Genomic DNA, 13572 nt, shown 5'->3' with positions numbered 1-13572 from the left:
GGTTTCCAGTTGAAATGTTACTGCCCAGGTGAGCTTTCCTTGCCACCTCTATGCGTGATTCGATTAGGTCTCCCCAAGGTGCACTCACATCTGGAGCACTCTGAACTTTCCATCATAACCTGTGATTCCTTAAGTTCCATGGTTCCCTTCCCTTCCCTGCTGTCAGCTCCTTGTAAGGAAGGATCATTTCCATCTTGTGGTCTCCCCAGGACTGAGCACAGACGCTGACTCAAAATGAGTCTTAACACAGTACATCTTGATTATTTGATTAGAATAGAGTCCTAAGAATGGCTGGGCTTTACTGGGTTAATAGGTATGAAAATTCAGATCTTTGATACTTAAGGCTAAATTCTTTTCAGTGAAACCATACACCTTTTTATACTCCCACCAGGAACAGCCGGTCATCATCACTGAATATTAACTTGTTTTTATCTTTGCCAGTACAGTCATCCAAAAAGTAGAGGAAGTGGGTAGTCTGTCAAATCTCTGAGTGATAGAAGATTGGAATAGACCACTTGATCTAGTTACCCCAGGCAGGCCCACATGATACCCCAGCCTTGAAGGTTTCTCGGCTACAAGACTCTTCAGCCTTCCCGGTGGCACTTGAGCAGAGTGGTGGAGACAGCGAGGAGGGGCAGTGGAGTAGCCTCGCCCTGGAGATTACCTCTGAGAGGCAGCTCCACGCCATTGAGCCCCATCCAGCCATCTACAGTGCCTGTTTGTCGCTTAAACATGTGACCACTCTGTTTCGCAGGAGGGTACTTTGTAGCCTGGCAGAGAGAGGATACCAGCTGTGTGACTTAGCAGCAACTCCCTCCTTTTTTGAACCCAATTAAAATATAAAAGGGACAATGGCCTTGTTTTACCACACCTTCTTACCTACTCTGAGTTGCTCTGCCTTTAAGTTCTTTCTCTATTCCTGGTCTATTTGAAGTTGCCATTTTTCTGGTTCCTCCAGACATGAACTGAATTTTTTCTACATCAACCAAGCAGCTCATTTGGAAACATGTAGCTGTGAATTCTATGCTGCTGCTGCTAAGTTGTTTCAGTCATGTCCAACTCTTAGCGACCCCATGGACTACAGCCTACCAGGCTCCTCTGTCCATGGGATTTTCCAGGCAAGAGTACTGGAGTGGGGTGCCATTGCCTTCTCCCATGAATTCCATAGTCAGCTTAAAATCAGCCATTTCCTTTATCCCACTTTGTACTTATTCCCTTACTATCTACATGCATAGCTCCCTCAGCTGTAAACACTTCCAAAGGTAGGACTGTGTCTCTTCCGCCACCCCCCAGGTCCCATCGCAGCTTCCTAGCGCAAAGCGGTCAGTGTAGTACGCACTCAAACACGGACCAAAGAGGACAGCAGCTGCAGCTAACTCATCAGGACCGCCTGGTGTTGGCTGGATTACAGATCCTAGGTCTTCATCACTTCGTCACCTTTCTTAGTTCCCTGTAACTACTTTAATAGTAGGCAGAATTATTTAGCGGCTTAAGAGTGGTGGACCTCAAGAGTCTTTTAAGTTTTCTTCTCCCAAGTAGTTAGTCGAATTTGGAATACTTCTGTGATCTGTTTGCCCTGTAACTGTCACTTTATATGATGAAATATCTCCTTAATCTGTTCCAAAGGATGAATAGAACTGATTTGAGGGGAATCTCAGCCAGGGTCCTGGTAGGAGACACATGACAGACCTGAATGGGCTAACCTGAAGAGATTTTATTAATGAGACCATTTACAAGAAAGGTATGGGCAGGGTTTCTCTGGAAACCACAGGGGATGGTGCAGTACCCAGAGCTGGAAAGCGGGTTACCATCTTGAGGCTTGGAGAAAGAAGACAGTAGCTTGCAGGAAGGGGGAGGCGCTACCAGAGCCTGGAGGAGGAGGAGGCGACTGAGCTGAGAGGGCTGAACGCTTAGCTGGGGGGCCAAGGCCGCCCACAGAATCCCCAGCAGGAAGCCGCCTTCCGCGGGCCTCCCCGTTGGGGAACCAGAGAGCCGTGGCAGGTCCGTACAGGGCACAGAGAGGTGAGGGAGAGTGTCCACTGGACCTGGAGAGGCTCAGGAGCACCGTCTGCCTTTGCAGTTAGGCTCTTTACTCATGAGGACGCTAAAAGAAGGATATTCACCAGCAGCTCTACATAGCTGTTTTTCTAAAGTGCTTTACAGAGGGAAAAAGAGAATCGATGGCCAAGAGGGAGCCCACTGAGTCCCATCTACCCACCGAGCTCTTTTGATTCCACCTCTAGATATCCTGACTCTGTCTGCTTCCCTCCACCTCACTTTCCCGCTGCAGTCCCAGTGCTGGCATCTTCCACCTGGCAGCTAGGGTGGGTCTCACCCGGTTTTCCCTCCACTTCATTCTCACATTGGAACGTTTGAAAAAGGCAAACCTGACTGCCACTCTTCAGTGGCTTCTGAGCACTTTGAGCTCCCTGATCTTCTCACTGGAGCTTTCTGCCTGGACTACTCATAGGCAGTTCTTTGGGTGTCCCCTCAAATATTACTCTGTGCCCACATGCCCCCTCCCTCCCAGACTAAAGGAGGTCCCTGTCTTTTCTGCTCCCTAATCCTACACTTAACACAGCACGAATCCACATTTTCAGTTTAGTATTTGTACTTACCTGTTTAATTGCCTGCATCACCTCCACCCTGGCAATGGGGTAGGGACTTAACATGCTCGCCCAGTCCCTCTGTCTCTCATGGGATTACGGACTCTCCTGCCATGGAGCTGGATTAGCTGCTTCAGAAGTGGAAAATGCTTTTGGAACTAAGTTTTTTCGGTTCAAAACGGTAGCACCCTAGGTGTAAAGACCCCTGGCATTGAGATTTGCAGAGTCATAGATTCTCATGCTGGAGAAGGCAATGGCACCCCACTCCAGTACTCTTGCCTGGAAAATCCCATGGACGGAGGAGCCTGGTAGGCTGCAGTCCACAGGGTCGCTAGGAGTCGGAGACGACTGAGCGACTTCACTTTCACTTTTCACTTGCATGCAATGGAGAAGGAAATGGCAACCCACTCCAGTGTTCTTGCCGGGAGAATCCCAGGGACGGGGGAGCCTGGTGGCCTGCCGTCTCTGGGGTCTCACAGAGTCGGACACGACTGAAGCGACTTAGTAGCAGCAGCAGATTCTCATGCAGTTGCCAGTGATTAAGCTCAGTGACTGATGCCTTTTTTTTCTATTAGATTCTGTGGGGTGGCTCTTGGGTCCCACAATGACTATAAATCAATAGACCCTATTTAGTTCACATCTTGGATCAGTAAGCCTGAGTAAAACTTAATAAACTCTGTTGTCATTAATTTGGGGCAGAAAAGGACTTTTTGGGAAACTCCTGCTTTTTTTTTTGCTGAAGCAACAGGAAGTGAGATCATAGAATGTAGAGCTGATGAACCTGAGCCGGTTTGCCTGTCATTAGAAAACAGGTGACTGCTGTTCCCCTGGCTTGAGAGGCTTTGTTTTTTTTATTTTGTTTGGTGTTTTTTGAGGAGAGAGTTGTAGGATTTAGCCTAAAGTTGACAGTCTTCCGTTAATGAACAAGGACGGTAGCTAAATATATATCATTAAAGAGTTAGCCATGTGTGTGTATCAGTCGCTCAGTCATGTCAGACTCTCTGCAGCCTCATGGACTGTTGCCCGCCAGATACTTCTGTCCATGGAATTCTTCAGGCAAGAATACTGGAGTGGGTAGCCATTCCCTTCTCTAGGGGATCTTCCCAACCCAGGGATCTTCACCCAGGAAGTTTTGTGATTATTTTGGTTATTTCCAATTAGGAGTTCTGATACCGTTAGTAAACGTTTTACTAACTTAGGGAAGCTTAACCAGTCTGTTGGTCAGTGGCTGCCAAGTGGACCAAGGGAACCGTCCACCCCTCCATTTGCCTGACAGCAAGTTGGGAAGTCTGCCATGCTCCTCCCACGCAGAGTTCTGCGCAAGCGGAGAAGAACCAAGGATGCACACAGTGCGCCCTGAGGTTGGGGCTGGGGATGTAACCTTCCTCACACTTCACCCGGGCTTCCCTGGTGACTCAGACAGTGAAGAAGCCACCCACAATGTGGGAGACCTGGGTTCAGTCCCCGGCTTGGGAAGCTCCCCTGGAGGAGGGCACAGCAACCCACCCCAGTATCCTTGCCTGGAGAATTGCATGGACAGAGGAACCTGGGGTCACCAAGAGTCGGACAGGACTGAGTGACTAAGCACACTTCACCCAGGAAGCTTTCCTGTAACCCCTAAACTGGACTTAACGTCTTTCCCTTTGGTGTTTGGAACTCAGACATTTTCTGTTGAATCAGTCCTTGCTGTAGTACCCGTAATCCCCCTCCTCTCCTGGCATCCCCCCATGGTGTTGCCACAGGCGTTTCACCAGACTCCAAGCTCCCTGGGGAGGGAAGGGTGGCCATTGTGTCCTCAGTTCACCTGGCTCAGGGCTTAGCAATCTCATTACTGGCAGGCTGTGGCAGGATTGTTGAGTTTTTCAAATGCACAGCATTTTCTCTCTTGAAACTCCCTCATATTTATCTTTGTCTCTGTCCACCATGCCCTCCCCCCAACTGCCCCAAACCCCCGCGGTTGAAATCCTGACACCTTGAGAGCATTGCATTCTTCTGTTGAGCAGTCAGCTATACCAAAGTAATAGGTCTTCCGCAAGTCGCCAGATACAGAAGACACTTATTTTGAATGGAAACTCTTGTACCGTTTGGTATATAAAGAGTTTATTTTGGGGTACTGCCTGTGCATTTAGGTTTCACTGCCTCCAGATTCATCTGGGTGGAGTAATAGTTACATAAGTGTGAACGACCTTCCTGTTTTGTTAAAATGTCATGGGCAACTTTCTTAATGACAGCCAAACCTGGAGAGGTTGATAAGAGTACCCAATCCTTTTTTTGTTGTTGTTGGTTTTTTTTGCTTTTTTTTTTTGAGTACTGAAATATTTCTCAAAGAAAGAAAAATAATCTTTTGGTTATTCTTATAATTATTCTTATAATAATTTGGCTAGTCTTCTTAATTGTTCATCCTCCTACATATGTGAATATTATAAAGGAAATCTTTCATTAAAAAAAAAATGCGGGAGTGATCCTGAACTCTTAACATAGTTGATCATGGTTGTGTGTGAGAGAGAGCGTACAGGCATTTTTCTTTCTGCATCATCTTGACTGCCATTCAGAAGAAGGAAAAAGGTGAAGATCTTCATTACTGTCCTTTGTAAGCCTTTTGCTGGAGGAGTTGTAGCTATAAAATTAACAACCTGCAAAAGTAAGTCACTAGCCCACTCCAGTACTCTTGCCTGGAAAATCCCATGGATGGAGGAGCCTGCTTAGGCTGCAGTCCATGGGGTCGCTAAGAGTTGGACACAACTGAGCGACTTCACTTTCACTTTTCACTTTCATGCATTGGAGGAGGAAATGGCAACCCACTCCAGTGTTCTTGCCTGGAGAATCCCAGGGGCGGTGGAGCCTGGTGGGCTGCCATCTATGGGGTCGCACAGAGTCGGACACGACTGAAGCGACTTAGCAGCAGCAGCAGCAACAGCAGCCAGACGTGCATGCTGAACCAGGCATCTTACTGGTCCAGGAAGTGCCCATGTTGAGAGCTGTCAGTTAGGACGTATATAGAGACCTTCCCTCCCTAGTCCACCTAGGACATACCCTTTCATCAGTCATAGAGAAATTTCCCTTCCCTGCCTATGCACCCCACCCTTCTACTTTTTTAGCTTGGAGAAAGTTAGAAGCGGTAGTATTGTGGGAAGAATTTGGGGTACTCCCTTTTGAAGTACTCCAAATGGTGCTTAAGTTACAGGAAGATGGATTGCCTAATTCTGTTACTTCCTTTATTTTGCCTCTCTTCCTTGGGGGGAACAGATTCATGACGATCAGTCTTCTTTTGAGGGTCATTTTAAGAGAGATTAGTTTCGCAAGGCATTTCATGGTAACATGTAACGTATGGTGCCCTTTCAATTGTCCCCAGGCCTAGCTAGCTCTGATCCCATGTGCATTACTTAGAACAAACCCCCCACATACAAATCAGTTCCTCAGAATATGCTCGATGACATTCTGAGGATTGTGAAGAATACGGATGAGAGTGGCGTGGACCCAAGCTCTTAGGATGCTTGCAGTTTAGGAGAGGACAGAGCATTCAGGTGCACAGTACTAAAACAGCGGTGGGTGAGGTATGAGTAGATGGGGAAGAGGGAAGGCGCGAGACTGTGGACGTGGAGGACTGTGTTTAGAGGTGGCTGAGTGGACTAGCTTGGCAAACTGAAGGGTTCATTTAGAGAAGTGGGTGAGAATGACAGAAAGTAGTTGGTGGCTAAGTTACGAGAAGTGGAATGCCAAACTGAGAATAACTTGGACCAATAGGAGGCTCCTTAAGACTTCTTAACAGGAAAACAGTGATGTTTGAAGTGATTCAGAGCACCAGATACAGATTGAGGTCACACCTGGTCAGCCCTAAACTACAACACCTGGACCTGTAGGAGACTTGACCTCTTGATTCACCAGTATTTCTCTTTTGAACTGATCCCTGTTAGTAGCAGCTGCTTAGGGAGGGTAGCGAGACCTCTCTTGGGCAACAGGAGAAAAGGCACTGCGTTACTGGTTGTATCCAGGTGGGATTATACAAGCGATGAGTGATTTTTACCAGTGGAAGGTTTGGGGGTTTTCTGGGGAAAACCTAGCATGCCCATGTGTCTGGCGGTCAGAAAGGAAAGTTGATCAACAAATGCCCTTTGGATTTCTTTAGTTTGGTAAATAGAATCCTTTCTTGAAAGTAATGTAAAAAATTAAGAATTTAGGGCTTCTTAATCCCCAAAGAAATGAGTCTTCTGGAAATATCCATTTCAAAGGGAACAAAAAACACATTTCATGGCACAGATATTGTACTTCTGTTGAAAGAGGTCATCACCATAAAGCAAAAATACCCCCTTGATGTGATATCATTACATTAATACTTTTTTAAATGAATAGATTTTCTTTTAATAAAACATAATTTGGTGTTTACACACATTTTTATAAATCTGCCAAAATTGAGAGAGCTTTAAAACTTCATATATATATTTCTTCTCAACTTTCTGGTCTTTAAGGGCCCACTACCTGTCAACGTCTTGACAGGGTCAAAAGGTACTGCTGTGTCTTTACAGAGTTGTAGTCTTTCATCACGGAGACTGACCTGCCGCGAATTTGAAGGCTGTTGCTCTATGCGCTTACATAAGCAACTTAGGTTTCTGTGGGGCCAGGAACCTTAATTATTAAACTACGTTTAAGTTGATCATTTCATCATTAAAATTCAGAGTAACTCGTCTACAGTGTGGGTGTTTTTCATGATTTGGCACACAGTAGAGCAAGCAGCGTAGCCAAGATGTTTTTCATGTTGAGCAAAAACTGTAGCAGATGGAGCTGGTGATTGTAAAGCACTTATTTAAAGTGTTCAGAATGAATCAGTGTAGTTTGAGGCCGACACAGTCATCCATACTAAAGGAGTCTGAGAAGCTGAAGAGCATCCTAATAGTTTCTAATAAAATATGTAACAGGCTGAAGAGAACTGACTTTAAATGGCTGTCCCAGTACTGTTACCCTAGCCAGGGCCCTGTACAGTTGTTCTTAGGGTTATAATGTTTTAAAAAGCCTGCGTGTGTGTGTGTGTTTGAAATTATGTAGTAGGATCACCAAAGCTCTTTACATTTGTCTTCAGGTCAGGGCGGTATTTCAGTGTTGCCTGAGTGGGATTGGTTGATCTTTAAGATGAAGTGAGGGAAACCTCACTTCCTCATGTAGAATTTCTGTAAAGCAGGGACCAGCTGTACTGGCATTTTTATTTTTATGTGGTGAAGGAGCTTAACTATGTAATCGTTTCTATCTTTTTTGTACAAATGCTCTCTCTTATACATTGCTTCACAAACTGATATAAAACTTTGGATAATTTTTCCCTGAGGAAGTGTTGAACCCCATGCAAGCTGTTAGAATGAATATTGAAAGCTTTGATGGGTACTGTTCTAGAACTGCACGGCTTTTTTGTCTTTTTAAATCATGGTTTCCTTATTTTGTTTATTTACAAATGACTGGATGTGTTCAGGCAAGAAAATACCCGCCCCCCCCCCCCCCAATATTTCAAAATACAGCAGTCTACAAACAAACTTTATCTACCATTTCCCTAAAAGACACCTTTTTTCTGTAATTTGTATGGAAATGCAGTGCCGTTTACCACTGAAAACCCTCTCAGTGGTAGGTATTATCACCACTTTATAGATGGGAAACCAAAATCTTGAAAGTGGTCGTCTGCCCAAGGCCACACAGCTCCTCGTTGGGGAAGTTGAAATTTGAACCCATGTGAGCCTGTCAAATCCTGTCACATTAGCTGTATCCTAAGGGGTCTGAGACCTGAATCGTTGACCTTTGACTTTTTTTTTTTCTTTATTTTTTAAACTATTTGGAAACCTTTAAGTTGGCAGTATAAATGGAAATTTGCATTGCCTTTAGAATAGTCTCAGATTGGGGGTGGGGTGGGGGCAACAGTGAATCACGTTATCAAAATTATATAATATAGAAAGGGTGGAAGGGAGGTTCAAGAGAGAGGGGATATAAGTATACATATAGCTGATTCACTTTGTACAACAGAACTAACAACACTGTAAAGCAATTAATAAAGCAACTAATAAAATATATATATATACACAGAAGTATAACATGGGGAATTCTCTGAGTTATCATTTGTGCAGAAAGTTCTTATTTCCGGGAATTAAATTTTTTCACAGGTTAGTGATGTCAGGCTATCATGGCGGGGGTTTCTGAAGCCTCGCTGTGTTCTTTTCTGCTCCCCTGTGTATTTTTGGTGTGAAAAGTTTGTACTGGAGGTGAATGAGGCCCTAGGGGTGTGTGTTACTTAAAAGTAAATTGGACTATAATATTACTGTTCTCTTGACCGAAATATTTCTTTCAGTTGAAGTATGATATACATATAGAAAAATTATATATCATAAGTGCACAGTTCAGTGAATTTTCACAGGCTGAATATACCCAGGTTTATCAGCTTGCAGGTTAAGAAATTTAACTTTAGCGCTAGACAGCTCAAAAGCAGCCATTGTGTCCCTTCCATGAAACAGACTGCAGTAGTTTTAATTCTTCTTTGCAAACCTCAGACCATTCCTTATCTTTCAGTTTTCTTCCTGATTGTGGCTGTGATCTTACTTTCAGTCTTTTTGCAACCAGAAGAAGAACAAATGAAAGCTTCACTAAAACTTGTCTCTTCCTCCTCTCATAATCTCATCTCTTGATCAGTCTGCTTCCGTTAAACCAAAGTGTTTTGATGGCTACAAAGTCATCACTCGAGGGAATATGGGGGTTGGCATAGAACATGCAGCTGTGGGGAAACAGCTAAAAACATTCCTTGGAATTTTCAAACCAGAATGAAAATGTGGTGGTTGAACTCAATCATCTCTTTTGTTAAGAGGTCATGAATGAGTGAAGGGTGAGTTGCCTGTGTTTCGGGGAAGTAGTGATAGGAGCAGTCTGCTCCTTCTCAGAACTCTGCTTGGGCTCGAGCAGATCACTCGGGGAGGGTGGGAACCTCATCTAAAGCCACAGCACATTCAGCACGGTCTCTGTAGGCACAGATGCGTCTGGTCCTGGTGCCCTTCTCAGCTCTGCTCTAGACTCACTTATGTCAATTTATGCCCTTCACTGTTTCAAGCATTTAAACTTGATTTTCAGCTCTTGAATTATGCCATCCTGGGCTTTCCTGGTTTGAGTTGTGAAAGCTGATGTGCCTGCTTGGTGGTAAGCCTTGGTCCTCACTCTCTGTGACCCTGGCTTAGCAGGGCCCTTTCTCCTGCGCTCTGTCTCCTGCAGAAGCAGTCTGTGCTTAATTTATCGTGTATGGAGATTTAGAGGCACACCATAGCAGCACTGTGGCTTTCTGGCAAAGCGATATTCTGGATACTAGAATGTTCCCAGAGAACTAAAATTTTAGCCTCCCATATTCAAACATTACATTAAAAATAATCTAAGTGTTGGGAAGCTCCCTGGTGGTCCAGTGGTTGAGATCCTGGGCTTTCACTGCCGAGGCCAGGTTCATCATTGGTTGGGGAACTGAGGTTTCACAGGCACGCAGCTGAAGTAGTGATGGCGATCCCAACGTGTTAGTTCCGTATTTCCCTGCCTTCTTGGGAGAAGAGCATACTCAACAACAAGTAATTAATTTTGTCCTGCAGAAAACCATAGTTCTAAAAGTTTCTAAAAGAGACTCCAGGGGTTGGCCTGGAGTTTCTTTGTTGTTGGGGTTGTGGGCATTTTTTTAGGGGGAGGTTTGCCTCTGTCTTAGGTGAGAAGAAGAATGTACAGTTCCAAAAACTTGGCGTGTAGCACCTTTGCTGCAGGGTTACTAGTCACGAATTAAAACTGTCCTTTTTTACCTTACTCTGTTTTTCGGTCCAAACAGGCCATGATGCTTTATGAGATAATTACTAGACCACATTTTTCTTCTGGCCCTTCTTTTTGGTAGACACGAGAATCCTGGCCCGAAGCTCCTCTGCTCTCGTGCTCTCATGCTCTGGAATCTTCTGTGATCCGGGTGGAGTAGCCGTAGTGCTCAAGGCCAGACACTGATGTCATTGTGGCCAGGAGCGCCTCAGGAACCCCTCTGTCTCCAGCCGTTGTCCTTGGTGTGCGGGCGCGCGGGCGCTGTATACTTGCCTAGCAACAGAATGACTTCTCTGTTCACAGTACAGTTTTTGAAAAAAATTTAAGGGGAAATAATGGAAAGAAAAAGGTTTTCATCTGAGTCTGATGGGATTCAGCAGTAGCTGCCCACCCCCCCACCCCCAGCTATCACATATATTAGCCCTTGCAAGATTTGCTGCCTGTCTTGTGCACATTTCGGCTCAGTGACTGACCCTGAGGACTTCAGGTTAGCAGAGCACCAGTAGGCACCAGCTGTGGAAGACTCCTCCGTCGCAGCCTCCTGTCAGAAGCGAAGTCGCTAGGAAGCGCCTTCAGTGCAGCTTCACTGTTGGTGTCTGTCAGCCTCATCTGTCCTTTCCAAAGTTGTACCTCACTTTGAAATGCCAGTACTACATGTACACCAAGCAGCCCAGGTTGTAAATTGGCAGTGAGCCCAGCATTGTTCAGCATCATGAATAAATAATTTTTTCAAGAATTTTACCAGCTTCCTCTTAGAATTTTGCTCTGTAGGATAGATTAACTACCACCGTACTAGTTAGCTCATCAACGTTTTCCTGTGTTCATGTTGTGGAGTTGGCCTCACATTTCAGTTTCTCTTTTTAAGTCAATAGTTTTTTAAAAATGCCTTATACCCTTTACCTTTTGTTAGAAATCTGGGATTCAGAGAGTGGATTTTATACTGTGCCTAGCTCTGTTCTGCTTCTTTTAATACTCTGCAGATAACAGTATCTTGGCCTGACCTGTCCATATAAGTCAGTATTGGAGAGCACCTTCCTTTGAGTTCTGAAAATCCATGTGGTCTTCGCTAGCTCTTAACCTTGGATTACATCACATTTCTAGGTCTGTTTTCACTTTGTAGAATGCAGTGGCTCAGTTGTATGGTCTCTGGGTCTTTCCCCTAATTAGGCTGGTTGGTGTGCTTTGAGCATTCTCTAACTGCCCTTGAGGATAAGGGAAGTAGGACTTGCCCTGTTTCTTCATTAAAATACGTTTTTCGCATACAAGGGCACATAGCGGTGCCTGCAGGTGGCAGTGTGCCGGTGGCTGACCCACCCTTGGGGTAACCCAGAGACAGTATGGGGAGAGCCCCGGGTGGGGTCTCGTGGTGGAAATCGGCTGGGAGACCCCTGGACAGGGCCTCAGCGCGCACTTTTGCCACCCGCCTATGCAGTTACACCTTCCCTGTCCTTCATTCTCTGTTCAGTGTTTGCTGCTCTCCAGAATCTCCTCACAGAAACTCACCTTTTATTTTTCCCTCCCTTTCCTTTTCTGCTGAGGCATTAATGCTAGATTTTTAGGAGCCTGAACTTCTCATTTCCAGAGACAACTCCTTCTCTTTTTAAGTTGCCATAACTCGGCTTGTTGGAAATCACAAGTTTGGCGTCCACATGATCATACTCCAAAAGAACACCTTTTACAGACAAACCCAAAAGGCGCCATGATCACCCTCATGGCTTCCCACCCAAGAGTGAAAAGGAAATGACTGTTTTCTCTCCTTGTTTGAATTCTTTTCAGGTTTTGAATGAGGAATGTGATCAGAACTGGTACAAGGCAGAGCTCAATGGGAAAGACGGCTTCATCCCCAAGAACTACATAGAAATGAAACCACATCCGTAAGTTGGGCTCTGCTTGACCATCCAGGGTCAGACACGCCTGCTTGTTTCTAAAATTGAGATCATCGGGATGGATGTCATGCTTTTTACTCTGTTTTCCCAGGGAATTAACAAAGCACATTGATTTTCCATGTTCGTAAGAGTATATGACGAGAGCATAGTAGTCAGTGATGGTCTGTGTTTTCAGTGATGATTGTCAGTGATCTGCAAGTGATAAAAGTTAGGTCCGTAATTATTCTTCTGTGAAACCCTTGGTGCCATATGTGTTTTGCATTTTGCAAAAAATGCCAGATTCTGCGCTTTTTGAGTTTTTAGAAGAGGTACTTGTCACATGGTTTTGTATTGGTATGTTTGATTTTCCTATGGGACCATGTCTTAATAATCTTGATACCAGAGCACAGCACTGGGCCTGTAACTGGTTCTCCGTCAGTGTTACTATAATCACTGGCCTAGCCTCCATTTGAGTGTTCCCACTTCAGAGAAAACAAAAGGCTGCTGAGAACAGTGGGGAAAATTTTGTTTTTAATTCCAGAAGCTTTTATGTTGCTATGTGACAGGGTGGGGTCCTGGGAGCCCTTACAGACCACTTCCCTCCCACCCTTCTCTCTCCCATCTTGCATCGTCTCTGCTTCTGCCTCAGACACAGTCGTTTTCTTGTACATCAGGGAGAACTGAGGCTTTCGGTGCTCAGGTTAGAATGCCACTGAGACAGAGAGAAATGGTAGATCTTACCTACTTGTTTTAACAACAGAATGGTAAAGAAGACTTTTCGATGACTGCCCCACCTCAAGCAGCAGCCCATTTGTCCCACTCCCGAATTGTCACTGTTGTGATGTGTCCCTGTCGCTTCTCTTCCCCCAGATACTGGAGCAAAGATCTTAACCTCCGCTTGTCTTACACAGATCTCACATCATCTTACCCAGGCGCCATAGAGCGCAAAAGGGCCTTGACCGTGGTACAGCTCATTCCTCTCTATCCTGCAAATTGCGAAGCTTCCAGTATTTCAATTTTAAAACCACTAATTTATGAATCTAGTTCTCATCTTTTTAAATATTTTAGTTGATTGGAGTGTAGTTGATTTGCAGTATTGTGTTTTTAGATTCATTTTTCATAAAGGTTATCACAGAATAGAGTGGAGTTCGCTCTGTCACACTGTAGGTCCTCGTTGGTTATCTGTCTTACATCAGTAGTGTGCGTGCATCCCACGCTCCTGCTGTGTGAATACGGTTCTCGTTATAAAAGACTAACAGTGTAGAAAACTACAGAGCAATGTGAGTTTCTCCCCATAGATGTAC

General features: G+C 44.9%; 1 protein-coding gene across 1 annotated transcript in view; it reads left to right on the top strand.

Annotated features, from left to right (window-relative positions):
* Window positions 1-13572, top strand: part of GRB2 (growth factor receptor bound protein 2) — a 67599-nt gene that overhangs the window by 43382 nt on the left and 10645 nt on the right. The window contains exon 3 of the mRNA XM_006045245.3: window positions 12180-12277. Within this exon, the coding sequence (XP_006045307.1) occupies window positions 12180-12277 (98 nt within the window). The remainder of the gene's footprint in view (window positions 1-12179; window positions 12278-13572) is intronic.

Source organism: Bubalus bubalis, chromosome 3 (assembly GCF_019923935.1).
Source record: "Bubalus bubalis isolate 160015118507 breed Murrah chromosome 3, NDDB_SH_1, whole genome shotgun sequence".
Classification (NCBI taxonomy): Eukaryota; Metazoa; Chordata; class Mammalia; order Artiodactyla; family Bovidae; genus Bubalus; species Bubalus bubalis.
Note: the sequence above shows the minus strand (reverse complement) of the source record. Positions and strands in the feature narration are given on the sequence as shown.